The sequence below is a fragment of the Pongo abelii genome, chromosome 13 (assembly GCF_028885655.2).
Source record: "Pongo abelii isolate AG06213 chromosome 13, NHGRI_mPonAbe1-v2.0_pri, whole genome shotgun sequence".
Classification (NCBI taxonomy): domain Eukaryota; kingdom Metazoa; phylum Chordata; class Mammalia; order Primates; family Hominidae; genus Pongo; species Pongo abelii.
In genome coordinates, this window is record NC_071998.2 from 102,845,916 (window position 1) to 102,862,029 (window position 16,114).

General features: G+C 35.7%; 1 protein-coding gene across 2 annotated transcripts in view; it reads right to left on the bottom strand.

Moving 5' to 3' along the window:
- Positions 1–16,114, bottom strand: part of SHOC1 (shortage in chiasmata 1) — a 113,168-nt gene that overhangs the window by 69,021 nt on the left and 28,033 nt on the right. Inside the window, exons 1-5 of one of the 2 annotated variants that reach the window (XM_054520444.2) lie at positions 8,597–8,650; positions 7,650–7,809; positions 7,189–7,342; positions 6,577–6,688; positions 4,804–4,957 (exon numbers count right to left, since the gene is read on the bottom strand). In XM_054520444.2, the coding sequence (XP_054376419.1) occupies positions 4,804–4,957; positions 6,577–6,688; positions 7,189–7,342; positions 7,650–7,737 (508 nt within the window). In that variant the 5' untranslated portion in view covers positions 7,738–7,809; positions 8,597–8,650. Of the gene's footprint in view, positions 1–4,803; positions 4,958–6,576; positions 6,689–7,188; positions 7,343–7,649; positions 7,810–8,596; positions 8,651–16,114 lie in introns of those variants that run through there. The other variant, XM_054520443.2, reaches the window with a different exon arrangement.

Genomic DNA, 16,114 nt, shown 5'->3' on the forward strand with positions numbered 1-16,114 from the left:
GTATTTCAATCTTTATTTTTTCCATCAATTAAAAAAGGCTACGTCTCAGTTCTCCTATTTATAAAATAATAAATTTAGCATATTTTTCACCAAAACTTTCTCCCTTTCAAACAGATTAATCTAATTAAAGCTGAGACCTTGGGGATCTTAGAGATCTCTAAGATCTTAGCTTTTATTACATTAGCCTATGTTTCAAATGAGGTTATAATTGATTTCTTTCAAAATTATCTGGCTTTTGTTTTAAGAAAGCAGGAAACAAATATATTAGTTCTCCCCTCTAAATCCTATAGAATGACAGTAGCCATCTATAAAATACATAAAGTGAGGAGAAGGGGAAGGAATATTCATCTACAGTTCAGAGATATTAATAGAATCCTAGGAGATAAAAAGAAAATTTAAAAACTAGTATATAAAACAGAATGGAGTTTTACTTCTAGCAATAGCTCCTATTGGACAAATCTTCCTGTAGATAGCATTTATAACTCTCAACAAAATATGTAAAATGACTATCTGAAGGTACTACAGTCTAAAGCATGCAGAAATGGGAAGGGAATTAATACTGAGTGAATTTCCCACTTTTACAGCTTTTCACTTGAAGGGATGACATATTTCATACTAGCTGGGTCAACTAGAACTTGGATAAAAATCTGTGGTCTTATTATCTTGAAGAATGAGAGGACAGTTCTAAGTGAATTAGAGTTCAGGGTTACCACAGCAGCTGGAAGATAAAGGAAGAAATCCAGGAAAGGAGAGAGCAACAGAGGAGGAGCCCCAAACTCTATGTATAAACTCTGCTTAATAAATCTCTGGATGATCCCTGAACTACACATGTATGGGGCAGATTGAAAGCATATAAGCTAAGGCTATATAAAGATTTCAGCTCTTTCCCACCATAGTAGAGACAAAGTTTATAGTTTGAGTTCAGCCAAGTTAACAGCCTATTAAAACAAACAGAGAAAGTCAACTGTCTTCAAAGGAACATAGCAAACTACAGTTTCTGTAATGTATCAGGTGCAATGTCAGGATACAATCCAAATACAGTTAGTAAAATGAAAAAACAGGAACATGTGACTCATTCCCTACAAAAAAATATGTTACTGGACACTAACCATGAGATGACTCAGATTTTGAAATTAGTATCCAAAGATTTCAAAGCAGTAATAACATAACATAGTAATCACGATGCTAAAGGATGTAAAGAAAAATATGGTTGTAATGAATGAGCAAATAGAAATTCTCAGCAGTGAAAGAGAAACTATAAAAAAGAACAAATGCAAATTTAAAACAATATCTGAAATAAAAAATTCACTGGATGAGCTTAACAGAAAATTAGAGGTGACATAAGAGTCAGTGAAATTGAAGACAGAGCAACAGAAATTACACAATCTGAAAAACAATAAGAAAAAAATTGAATAAAAATGAACAGAGGCCAGGTGTAGTGGCTCATGCCTGTAATCCTAGCACTTTGAGAGGCCAAGGTGGGAGGATCACTTGAGCCCAGGAGTTCAAGACCAGCCTGAGCAACATAGTGAGACCCTGTCTCAACAATAAAAAAAGAAAGAAAGAAAACATGAACAGAGCTTCAGTGACTGTGGAACAATTTATCTACCTAGTTTTTTTTAACTATATATCTTTGTATTTTTGTCATAAAATATAACTCTGTGGTAATCAAGAACTACTCACAAAGCAATATGCTTGCTCAGTTGCCTTCAATGATGAATTCCACTAAACATTTTTTAAAAATCAACATCAATTATTTAGCTACTCCTAAAAATAGAAGTAAAGTTAATGATGCTTAAGTCATTCTATGAGGCCCATATTATTCTGATACCAAAACCAAAGACATCACAAGAAAATAAAACTACAGACCAATATTTCTTATGAATACTGACACAAAATTAATAATCTAGTAAAAAAGTGGGATTTATTGCAGTAATGCAAGGTTGATTGAAAATCCCAAACTCAATGTAACATACCATATCAAAAGGATAAAAAATTTTAAAACCATGATTATTCAATAAAAAACAAGAATTCTAAAAAAATTAAAAATCTTCAACAAAATACTAGTAAATTGTATTTGACAGCATATTACAAGGACTATATACCATGATCAAGTGAGATTTTTTCCCCTGAGATGCAAGGATAGTTCAACATATGCAAATCAATAAACGTGATACACTATATTAATAGAACGAGGGACAAGAACAATATGATCATCTCAATAGATGCAAAAAAGGCATCTGACAAGATTCAATACCCTTTCATGATAAAAAATCTCAGAAAATTAGGTAATGACAAATCTGCCTAATATTACCACTTCTATGTGGATTCTAAAAAGCCGAACTTATAGAAACAGAGAATAGAAGAGTGGTTACCAGGGGCTAGGGTGTAGGGGAAATGAGGAGAAGTTGGTTAAAGGGTATAAACTTTCTATTATAAGATGAACAGGTTCTAGAGACCTAACATACAGTATGGTGACTATAGTTAATAATAATGCATTGTACACTTTAAATTTACTAAGAAAGTAGATCTTAAGTAGTCTCATCACATACAAAAAAGTAACTATGAGATGATGATAAGTTAATTAGCTTTTTTATGGTAAATATTTCACAATGTATATGTATATCAAAATATGTTATACACCTGAAGTATGTACAATTTTGTCACAAAAACACTTCCTTAAAAAATTCAAGTAATCCCAAAGAAGGCAGAAAAGGAGGAATTGAGAAACAAAAACAAATGACACAAGCTTACAACTCAATAAGAAAAAGAAAAATAACCCAACTAAAATGGGCAAAGGATCTGAGTAGACATTTCTCCAAAGAAGATATACAAATAGCCAACAATATGTGAAAAGATGTTTGACATCCTTATCCATCTGGAAAATGCAAATCAAAACCACAATGAGATATCACTTCACACCTAGTAGGATGGCGATAAAAAAGTTATATAATAACAAGTTTTGGAGAGGATGTAGGTAATTGGAACCCTCACACATTGTTGGTGGGAATGAAATAGTGTAGTTACTTTGGAAAACAGTCTGGCAATTCCTCAAAAAGTTAAACATAGAGTTACCATTTGATATAGCAATTCCACTCCTAGGTATATATCCAAGAGAAATGAAAACATATGTGTGGACAAAAACTTGTACATGAATGTTCATAGCAGGATTACTTTTAAGTTAAAAGGACAGCCCAAATATCTATCAACAGATGTACAGATAGACAAAATGTGCTATAGCCATACAATGGAATATTGTTTAGCCATAAAAATGAATGAAGTACTGATACATTGGATAATGCCAATAAACTTGAAAATATTATGCTAAGTGAAATAAGTCACAGATCACATATTATATGATTCCATTTTTATTGAATGTTCAGAGTAGGCAAATCTATACAGTTTTACTTACACTTTGAGCATGGGAAATAGGAAGGATGTTATGGCTTGAGATATCCCTGTAGCAGGCAACTTTATTGCTGTACTAAGCAGTTTTATTGTTATTGTTGTCACAACCCAAAGGTACCTGGGACACTGCCTACCCCCTGACCTTTCAATAATGTGTATAACTTTCCTTGTTAGAAGTCGTCTGTGGCGGTGACTCTGTTTTACTTAGTACAGCAGCCGAGTCAAGTGAAGGCTGGGAGTTTAACAGTATAATCACTCAGTAAAGTAATTTGTTGTCCTTTACATTTGCATTTACGGAGCTGAGATTTGTGTCCTGCCAATAAGCCTATGGCCCACCCTGCATTTTGAGATCTACTATATTTGCAAGTTCTGGTATGGATTTGATCTACTTTCCCAGGTTGGCTTTTCATTCCCTTGCTTTGATGTGTAGGCAGAACAGTAATTCCCTGATTTAGTTTTAACCATAAGGATTCCTTCAAGTCTGTGGTCTGTTTATGGCAAGCATCCCTGTTCTCAATGGATATCACAGATCTCCCTTCCTTTCCTCCATGATATTATATATCTTTGATCATTTTAAATGAAATTTATGAGAGGGCAGTTAAATATTTGGGCTTATACTGTCATTAAAAATAACTCAATAATATTTACTAAGACTAAATGCGATGAAACCATCTAAGTTCTAAGTTATGACTCTCCTAGTCATTGACTCCACGAATCCATACTCTGAGCTCTTTATTGTGAGCCTCTCCATAGTTAACTAATGTCAGTATAGAAGTTGATAATGTTTTTATTGTTTATAAGAAAACTCTTTAAAAATTTGTATAGTCATAGGTGTTTTAGTTTTATTTGTATAATTATCTTGAAATGGTTAATTTTCAGAGAAGTTTCAAACCTGAAAGTCATTTAAAGAGAATGATGGCTGGGTGTGGTGGCTCATGCCTACAATCTCAGCACTTTGGGAGGCCGAGGCGGGCAGATCACCTGAGGTCAGGAGTTCAAGACCAGCCTGATCAACATGGAGAAACCCCATCTCTACTAAAAATACAAAATTAGCCAGGTGTGGTGGTGCATGCCTGTAATCCCAGCTACTCGGGAGGCCGAGGCGGGAGAATCGTTTGAACCTGGAAGGCGGAGGTTGTGGTGAACCGAGATCTTGCCATTGCACTCCAGCCTGGGCAACAAGAGCGAAATTCTGTCTTGACAACAACAACAACAACAAGAAAATGACAATGAGAAAATAATCTCATCAAAAATAATACTGAGATTTCAACAGGTAACTTGCAGAACATTTTTACAAAATCTGGAGGTTCAGAAAAATTTTAATAAAAAAGAACCTATGTAACAAACATTCTTACGTGGTTTTTACAAGTAATACATTTTACAATTAATTCTCACCTTTTTCAAAAAGCTTTTCATTTTCATCTGCATAGTTTATTATTTCTGGCACTAGGTTTAATAACTCCTTCAGTTCTGAGAGTGATGGAATATCAATTTCTGGTTTGAGGCTTGGACGCATTAAGAATTCATACTCAATAAGAAAACTTGACGGCTGAAAAAACATAGTTTAAAAAAGTTTTTAGAGAGGCTTTCCAAATAAATATTTTTGAAATCACAAGTGGACAAAATTTGCTTAAATGATGTACCAAATTTTAAACTAAATCCACATTCAAAATTGTTAAAGCTATATATACTTTAAAAAAACAGAAATGTAGCAGCTAAAAATACGTTCTATTATAAGCAATGTTCTCTCTGAGTATTGTATTTTATGGTCACTCATTACGTTAGTGGTGTACAATATCCCTAGATGCAGAAATAGCTTCTTTTTGGCTAATACCAAATTGTAAACATTTTAAATTAAAAACGATCACTGCAGTAGATGAGAGATAATAAATGGTGAGAAGTGAAATGAGGTCATGGAATGGAATAGATATTTACTGTGATCCATGGAGTATGTTTCTCTTTCATTCCAACAGAACTTGACTCCTCAACAAGAGAGACTAAGTCCACAACTCTCAGGGTTAACCTGGGAGGCAAGAGGCACTGGAGGAATGGGGCCTATTGGCGAATTAACATTTTTACCATCATGTTAAAATTTTTATTGTAAGGAAACCCCTTAAGTGCTTTAAGTCCATTAAAATCCCCAAATATAAAACATTTTAAGTTGTCCTAAAAAAATGTTTTTTGTTTTTTGTTTTTGAGATGGAGTCTCGCTCTGTCGCCCAGGCTGGAGTGCAGTGGTGCAATCTTGGCTCACTGCAAGCTCCGCCTCCCGGGTTCACGCCATTCTCCTGCCTCGGCCTCCCGAGTAGCTGGGACTACAGGCGCCCACCACTATGCCTGGCTAATTTTTTGTATTTTTAGTAGAGACAGAGTTTCACCATGTTAGCCAGGATGGTCTCGATCTCCTGACCTCGTGATCTGCCTACCTCGGCCTCCCAAAGTGCTGGGATCACAGGCGTGAGCCACTGCGCCCGGCCAAAAAATGTTTTTTTAAAGTAGCTTTGTGAACCCATCTAATCAATATGGGCCTAGATTTCTGAGCTTGTCCAACTGCAAAAAGTTATTGCACCCTCAACAGCTAGAATTCTTTACATACTGATATTATAACCATTTTGTGTGCTATTGAAACTAAATGCATCTTTGAGAAGTTTGGCCTTTAATATGCAAAAGATGCTATCATCCTTGTTAAACACTGGCAGAAAACTAAAATTCAGTCTTGGACCATCTATATTCTTACTCTTGCAATATTCTCATTAGCTCAAGTACTATTTTTTGTGTATAACTCACAAATCAATATTGCTAGTTCAGGTGTCAATTTTTAAACTAGACATGACTACTTAATTTCCTATACCAGGTATGTTGATTACAATTATTGGAAGAGATTTTAAAATTCCCTATGACTCGCCTGCACACCAGACCAATTTATCAGAATATATCTGTGTAGAACTGAGGCTTCAACATTTTTTTTAACTATTCAGGTAATTCCAACATACAGCCAAGGCTGAGAGGCACTATTTAGAAGTAAATTTGACTTCTTAATTGATACATGTTCATTCCATTATAAAATCTTTTTAATCTGACAATTGTAGACAATGCATATTACAAAAATTTTACAAAAATGTGCCTCACTACTTTTACTAAAATATTATTGAAAGCCAGTATTACAACCTCATTTAAACATATTGTATCTTCTAGTTTCTCTTGACAAAAGTTCGCTTTATCCATACAAAAATCTTCCTTCACAAAAGCTTCCAAAGTTTCTTGAAGAGAGAAACATTCCCTTAAAAAAAATACATTAATTAGTGTTTACTAAAAGCAAGTCACACACTAAATGTAGCCAACCAAAACACATAATCATTAAAATTAAAGTTGAGGTAAAACGATGATGAAAGTTATTGGCCGGATGCAGTGGCTCACGCCTGTAATCCCAGCACTTTGGGAGGCCGAGGCGGGTGGATCACCTGAGGTCAGGAGTTCAAGACCAGTCTGGCCAACATGGTGAAACCACATCTCTACTAAAAATACAAAAATTAGCTGGGCACAGTGGCGCATGCCTGTAGTCTCAGCAAGGCTGAAGCAGGAGAATCGCATGTGCCCGGGAGGCGGAGGTTGCAGTGAGCTGAGATTGCGCCATTGTACTCCAGCCTGGGCGACAGAGCAAGACTCCATCTCAAAACAAAACAAAAAGAAAACATTGTTGATAACATCTAAGCTTGTGATCATACAAAAACATTTTCACCTCTTAAAAATATTTACAGCATTGGTCAATTAAGTAAGTACCTGGAAAAATTAGCTTCTGTGTAGATCTGTCCTTTGAAATCTAAAAGAGGATCCTTTACCAAAAACAGTTTTAGTCTACTCAAGAGAGTAGGCAAAGTTGGTAGGTGTTTTCTATTACTTACAAAAAGTATTCCTTTATCATCAATAAATAAATCTGAAAAGAAATAAGAAATATACAGGAATAAGAAGAAAACTAAAAGTTATCCAAAGGGATCTAGATAGTTAATGTAATCAGCCATTCGATACAGTTGGGTTTTTCAATCACATTTTAAACTCTTTAGCTCTTCATTGTACTGTGCATATAGAGCATGTAGCATAGTTCTGGAACAAAGGCAAAAGTACAATAAATTTTAGTATTATCTAGGACACCGAGGAATAGCCAAATATCCCAAAAGAGCTGTAATGGCTAATACTTTATCAATAAAGATTAATCAATGGAGGAAAATATCTTATGGACTTACACTTCAAAATAGCCAGGAGTAGCCTAAGCAAAATTTTAAAGAAATAGAAGTATTTGACTTCTGCTGACCTTAGTCTTCTCTGCATCATTTTACCTCTTAATATCTCCAATTCATCCCCCAGAGTCTCTGACACGTAGGGAATGGAGATGGTCTACAGTGCCTACAAATGAGAGTGATTCTATTATTCTTAAGTTATTCACATGGTTGCTATAAAATTATTTACAGTGAAAGTTTTAAGCAAAAAATCTACTTGAGGAGTATGATATAGCTTATGTATTAAGAAACACTACTGCTAACAGTTAATTTCTGGAATAAATTTCTCCTCTCGGTCTCCACCCTGCCTTGTCTGGGTTTCTTTAGAATCTTGGCTAGCTGTCTAACAGATTTAACAGTTTCTAAGTCACAGGAAGGAACATAAACTTGCCCCCAATTCTTCAAAAAGTTTTTGAGTAGAAAGAGAAAAATATAAGCTCAGATGAAGAACTACTAAAAAGCCAAGCTCCCAAAAAAGAAAGCCATCCTGAAGGGAGAGCAATGATTTCTTGTCCTGGGTATTGACTTTTCGGTTAAGTGATGCTGAATGGTATGAGAAAAGAATAGTATGGAGTTTTCAGGTAGTAATGTCTCCCATGGTCAACTACCTAATTAGTATGCAGGCAGCAAGGGAACATCCCTTTGCTTGGTGCTAACTTGATATGCCTTAAGAGAACTTGTGGTATGAACTAGCCTCCTAAGAGATATTTATCTGAACTTAAGTTCCCGACAATCTCACGGCCAAAAGCTTCCCATGACAGACCAAAGGAAGTTAGTCAATCAATTCCATGTCTAAGGAGGGCTTATCTGAGACAGTTAAATATGGTTTACTGGTATAATCCATTCTGTAAGTATTAATGAAATCACATTAATAGTAAAAACCCAAACAGCATTAGTTTATATCCTATATCCACCTTCTGCTTCTAAACAGATCCTCCAGCCATCTTCCCTATCTACAGCCTCATTCTGGATATTTCTGGAACTAAATGGCTGACATCTGAAGTCAGTTATATGGTCTTGTTTTCCATCCACCCTTTTCTGATGAAACCACTTGAGGGCAGCATCACACCACAACTAATATTCTTTGTAATTCTACCAAGATTGTTTATAGCAAGAGTGCCACTTCCTTCCTTTCTTTGCGTTATACAGCATGCCCTGGAGTTCTTATTTTACTACAGCTAATATATGTACTACACAGATATAAGGTGACTGTTTTCTTCTATTGTAGAGGAATATTAAATTGTCACCAGGAAACAAAATTTTGGCTAGTTAACTATGAAAAGAAGCAGAAAAAGGTCTACTAATATGAAAGAGAGGTTTATTCTTTACAAAGGACACTTTTGTCTCCCTAGAAAATTCAAGATAATGAAATGAAAACAAAAGAGTTCACTAAGTCATCTGATAAAAATTATACAATTAATGTTTTTTTTAATATGTAAAAACTTGGTCATAAAAATTAATGGAAAAAACATAAAAACACCAATTTGTGAACTATCAAGGACTGAACATAAAAATATTCAGAAAGTATATGCAGGAAATGATAGAACTTTATTGAAGATCATTTTTTTTAAAATTTGAAAAAAAGGCAAGATAAAAAACATTTTCCTAGCTAGAAAGACTAACTATGGTAAAATTTTAAAGGATCCCATTACCATTTCAAGAGGTCTGTTTTAGAACTTGGAAAAGTGATTACAAAGTAAATCTGGAAGAATATAGTTATGAGAGTAGAAAAAAGTAATAAAATAGGAGATTATTAATATATATTATAATTATACATTAAATAGTTAAAATTATATGACACTGACACAATAATAGGCAAAAAAGATCATAATAGAAAATCCAGAAATGAATTCTAATGTGGTTAAGGATTTAATATATAATGTGAGTGGCATTTCTAATCAGTGGGAAAGAAAGGACTATTTCATAAATGATATTGGGGCAATTATCAAAAACACTTGGAAAAAGATTTTTTATTCCTACTTTTAAACATACATCAAAATCTAAAATAAAACTAGGCACCTTCAGCTGGGCCTGGTGGCTCATGCCTGTAATCCCAGCACTTTGGGAGGCTGAAGTGGGCAGATCACTGGAGGTCAGAAGTTCGAAACCAGCCTGGCCTACATGGCGAAACCCCCTCTCTACTAAAAATACAAAAATTAGCCGGGCTTGGTGGTGGGGGCCTGTAATCCCAACTACTCAGGAGGCTGAGGCAGGAGAATCACTTGAACCTGGGAGGTGGAGGTTGCAGTGAGCTGAGATCACACCACTGCACTCCAGCCTGGGCCACAGAGCAAGACTCCATCTCAAAACAAAAAACAAACAAACAAACCTCATGCACCTTCAAGAAAATACAAATAAGTATTTATCTAATTAAGAAAGAATTTTCTAAGTATAAAAGGAATGAAAGAAACCATAAAAGAAAACAATTGGCAGAATTGGTTAGGTTCAAGTTAAATATACTTGGAGTTAATACCTTTACATATAAAGATAAAATATATGTCAAAATATAAACAAAAGAGAAAATCATTTCACAAAAAAAAAGATGCAGATGGCCAATAAAGACCAGTAATTCTATTAATTTACTTTTTTATGCCCAACTTGTCAACAACAGAGATCACCAGTAATTTTAAAGATGTAAGTAAAAATATAATTTTTTTGCCCATCACATTGGTTTAAATGTATTACCACAACATCAGCAGTAATATATTCAATGATGATAATGCTGGCATAAACAGGGCATTCTCATACCATGCTAGTGGACATATAGCTAAAAAAGCACTTATACTAAATAGATCAATTTCTAGGAATTCATGCCAAGGAAATAATTGGAAATAAGAATACATATTTATATACATATTTGAAATTAAAAACATTAGTGGTCTCAAATTTGGAAATGTGTGAAATGTACATAAGATTAAAAACTGCAGTCATTAAAAGCCATGCTTTTGTCTAGCACGGTGGCTCACACCTGTAATCCCAGCACTTTGAAGGCTGAGGTGGGAGGATTGCTTGAGCCTAGAAGTTTGAGACCAGCCTGGACAACATAGGGCGATCTCGTCTCTACAAAAAAATTAAAAATTAGTCAGGCATGGTGGCACAACTATGGTCTCAGCTACTTAGGAGGCTAAGACAGGAGGATCACTTGAGCCCGGGGGTTTCAAGGCTGCAGTGAGCTGTGATTGCACCACTATACTCCAGCCTGAGAAACACAGTCTCAATGTAAAAAAAAAAGAAAGAAAGAAAAAGAAAAAGACATGCTTTTGCAGAAAACTCAAGCATAAAATAAAATATTCCCAAGATCGTGTTAATATTTAAAAATAATATCATGCATATATAGTATCATCACAATAGTAAAACAATTTATCTTTGAATTATGGAATTATGAGTTTTTAGTAAAGGGACATTCTATATATTTAAGATGTAGATATCTTAACATATGTAGAAAAACATAAAATTCAATCCTCATTCATGATTAAAAGCTGTTATCAAACTAGGAACAGAAGGAATCCTCCTTAACCCACTAAAGGAAATGCTTCTAATATTTCACCATTGAAAATGACATACACATGAAATGTTAGAAGCATTTTCTTTACCATCAGAAATAAGATAGCAACCATCATGCTTCTACTGAACAAAGTTCTAGAGGTTTTAGTCAGCATAGTCAGACAAAAAAAAGATTAAATATTGCAAAGGAAGAAACAGCCATCATTCACAGACAATATGATTATATATATTAGAATTAGTTATTGGAATTACTATGAGAGTTTAAGAGGTAGATAAATATGATAACACTATAAAAATCAACTGCCTTTTGTTATATACAAGCAATAAACAAACTTTAATTTAGAAATATAAATAGTAATGGCAGCTAAAATAGAGTACTTATGGATAAATCTTAGATACATAACCTATTTCTGAAGAAAATAAAAAATACATAAAAAATAAATGATATACAAAATCTTTATGAAGAAAAATTTTAAACTTTTTTGAAATACATTAAAGACCTCAGTAAATGAACAATAGGAGATTCAGGAAGAGAGAACAAGAGAAAATTATCATCAAAGAAATAATTCCAGAAAATATCTTAAAACTGAAGTGCGTAAGTATCTACATGGAAGGATACACCATGTATCCAGCCTAATATATAACAATAGACCCACAAGGCACACGCCATTGTGAAATTTCACAACACTGGAAGAAAAATATCATTAAAATTTTCAGGATGAAAAGATCTTATAAAAAATATTTAGGAATCAGAATGGCATTGGACTTCTCAACAGCAATACTGGAAGCTAGAATCGAATGGAACAATGCCTTTGAAATTCTGAGAAAAAAATATAATCTGGAATCTATAATTAGTCAAACTGTCAATTAAATGTGAGGATAGAATTAAGACTTTTTGGATATGGAAGATTAAAAAAAATTTACTACCTACATTCCTTTTCTCAGGAGGCTATGAGTGGAAGTACTCTACTAAAAGGAACGAAAAAACTGACTAAACTGGCAGCTACAAGGTTGAAGAAACAGGAGGCCCAATACAAGAAAGAAGTGAACAGAATCCTCAGGGATGATGGTGATAATGACTTGTTCTAGAACTAAAATCCCCAAAGATAAAACTATTGGTACACTTGATGCTTCAGTGTATTAAGAGGAGATTTAGACAAACAGGGGAGAGTTTCAGGATCAAGTTCTATGTACTAAATACATAGAAAACAAAACAAAACAAAAAAACAGAAAACAAGCATTAACTTCACAGAGTACAGTAATCTCCTCTTATCTGAGGTTTCAGTTACCCACAGTCAACTGCAGTCCAAAAATACTATATTGAATGGAAAATTCCAGAAATAGACAATTTATGCCTTAAATTGCACGGTGTTGTGAGTGGCATGATGAAACCTAGTGCTATCCTGCTCAGTCCCACTGAAATGTGAATGATCCTTTTGTCCACTGTTTCCACACTGATATGCCACCTATTCATTTGTCACTTAGTAGCTGTCTCAGTTATCAGAACGATTGTCCCTGTATTGCAGCTCTTGTGTTCAAATAACCTTTGTTTTACTTAATTCTCCAATTTTATTGTTAGCTATTTATTGCTGTTAATCTCTTACTGTGCTTAATTTACAAATTAAAATTTATCATTGGTATGTATGTATAAGACAAGACATTGTATATACTGTATAGGGTTTAGTACTATCAGTCATTTCATGCAGACACTGGGTATTTTGCAATGTATCCCCTGTGGATAAGGGGGGACTATTGTACAATAAAGAAATTATTGAATAACACAATACTATTTTCAGCTACAAAGAGTATTTATGCACTCATAATTCTGTAAATACAGAATACTGATCTAACCAAAGTTATAACTACATTGGGAGAGTAGACCACAGGAAGTGTGGGGGGAGGTGGTAGTGAGGGTATAAAAGAGTGAGGACAGCAACATCTTTATTTTCATGGTGAGAGGTCAATATATAAGGTCTAAAACTAAAAACTTCAGGAAATAGCAGTATAAGCATGTCATACAGATAAACAAATGACAAAAGGAATATAGTTTCTTTTAAAACTGTTTCAAAGAGTTAAAAGTGGTTGCCTCTAGAGAGTGAAAAAATAAGGGGTGGTTGATGAAGTCAGAAAATTACTGCTTTTAAGAAAAGTGTTGGCCATGCGCGGTGGCTCACGCCTGTAATCCCAGCACTTCAGGAGGCCAAGATGGGCAGATCACCTAAGGTCAGCAGTTCGAGACCAGCCAGGCCAAAATGGCGAAACTCTGTCTCTACTAAAAATATAAAAATTAGCTGGACGTGGTGGTGCATGCCTATAATCCTAGCTACTTGGGAGGCTGAGGCGGGAGAATCTCTTGAACCCGGGAGGCAGAGGTTGCTGTGAGCCGAGATCATGCCATTGTACTCCAGCCTGGGCAACAGAACAAGACTCCGTCTCAAAAAAAAAAAAAAAAAAAAAGTGTTATACAACCATTTTAATTGATGGTGTGGAAAATATAAAATGACACAGAAAAGGGTTTATAAAATCTAAGTAAAAAACACACTGAAAAGCATACAAATATTACCTTTGGCTGAAGATAACACAGAATTATACCAAAGATTAATTCAAAACTCTGGGTTTTGGCTGGGAACAGTGGCGCACGCCTGTAATCCCAGTGCTTTGGGAGGCCAAGGTGAAAGGATCACTTGAGCCCAGGAGCTCAAGACCAGCTTGGCCAACATGGGGAAACCCTGTCTCTACTAAAAATACAATGGGTGTGGTGGCATGTGCCTGTAATTCCAGCTACTCGGGAGGCTGAGGCACAAGAATCACTTGAACCCAGGAGGCAGAGGTTGCAGTGAGCAGAGATTGTGCCATTGCACTCCAGCCTGGGCGACAGGGCAACACTCCGACTCAAAAACAAAACAAAACAAAAACGAAACAAGCTTGGCAATATTTTCAGGGACCCAAGTTCTTTCCATCTTTCTTTTTGTATTTTTATATTTTGAGGTAAAATATGCCTATTAAAATTTACCATCTTTACTTTTTTTTGAGACAGAGTCTCACTCTAGACAGAGTCTCACAGGCTAGAGTGCAGTGGCGCGATCTCGGCTCACTGTAACCTCCGCCTCCCAGGTTCAAGCAATTCTCCTGCCTCAGCCTCCCAAGTAGCTGGGATTACAAGTGCGTGCCACCACACCCGGCTTAGAGGCAGGGTTTCACCATGTTGGCCAGGCTGGTCTCATGATCTGCCTGTCTTGGCCTCCCAAAGTGCTGGCATTACAGGCATGAGTCACCGTGCCTAGCCCATCTTTACTATTTTTAAGTGTACAGTTCAGTGGTAATAAATACATTATGTTCTTTTTTCTCCCTCATCCCCCTTTCCTGCTACCCTTCCCTGCCTCTGGTAATCACCATTCTACTCTCTAACTTCATGAGATCCACTTTTTTAGCTCCCACATGAGTGAGAACATACAATATTTGTCTTTCTGTGCTTGGCTTATTTCACTTAACATAAAGGCCTCCAGTTCCATCCATGTTGCTGCAAATGACAGAATTTCATTCTTTTGTGTGGCTGAATAATATTCCATTGTGTAGATATACCACATTTTGTTTATTCATCCACTACTGGGCACTTAGGTTGATTACATATCTGGCTATTGTGAATAGAGCTGCAATAAACATGGGAGTGCAGATGTCTTTTTGATATAATTTCCTTTCTTTTCCAGAAGTAGAATTGCTGGATCATATAGTAGTTCTATTTTTAGTTTTGCTGAGAAGTCTCCATACTGTTCTCCATAGTGGCTGTTCTAATTTACCCTTCCACAAATGGTGTACAAGAGTTCCCATTTCTAGGAACACTTTTACACTGTTGGTGGGACTGTAAACTAGTTCAACCATTGTGGAAGTCAGTGTGGCAATTCCTCAGGGATCTAGAACTAGAAATACCATTTGACCCAGCCATCCCATTACTGGGTATATACCCAAAGGACTATAAATCATGCTGCTATAAAGACACATGCACACGTCATGTTTATTGCGGCACTATTCACAATAGGAAAGACTTGGAACCAACCCAAATGTCCAACAATGATAGACTGGATTAAGAAAATGTGGCATATATACACCATGGAATACTATGCAGTCATAAAAAATGATGAGTTCATGTCCTTTGTAGGGACATGGATGAAATTGGAAATCATCATTCTCAGTAAACTATCACAAGGACAAAAAACCAAACACTGCATGTTCTCACTCATAGATGGGAATTGAACAATGAGAACACATGGACACAGGAAGGGGAACATCACACTCTGGGGACTGTTGTGGGGTGGGGGGAAGAGGGAGGGATAGCATTAGGAGATATACCTAATGCTAAATGACGAGTTAATGGGTGCAGCACACCAGCATGGCACATGTATACATATGTAACTAACCTGCACATTGTGCACATGTACCCTAAAACTTAAAATATAATAATAATTTAAAAAAAAAGAAAAAAAAAAGAGTTCCCATTTCTCCACATCCTTGCTGGCATCTGTTATTACCTTTTTGATACAAGCCATTTTAACTTGGGTGAAATTTCATTGTGTTTTTTTGTTTTTTGTTTTTTTTTTTTGAAATGGAGTTTCGCTCCTGTTGCCCAGGCTGGAGTGCAGTGGTGCAATCTTGGCTCACTGCAACCTCTGCCTCCTGGGTTCAAGCAATTCTCCTGCCTCAGCCTCCAGAGTAGCTGGGATTATAGGTGGCTGCCACCATGCCTGGCTAATTTTTGTATTTTTAGTAGAGACAAGGTTTTGCCATGTTGGCCGGGTTGGTCTCAAATGCCTGACTTCAGGTGATCTGTCCAGCTTGGCCTTCCAAAGTGCTGGGATTACAGACATGAGCCACCACGCCTGGCCCGCTCATTGTGGTTTTGATTTTCATTTCTCTGATGATCAGTGATGTTG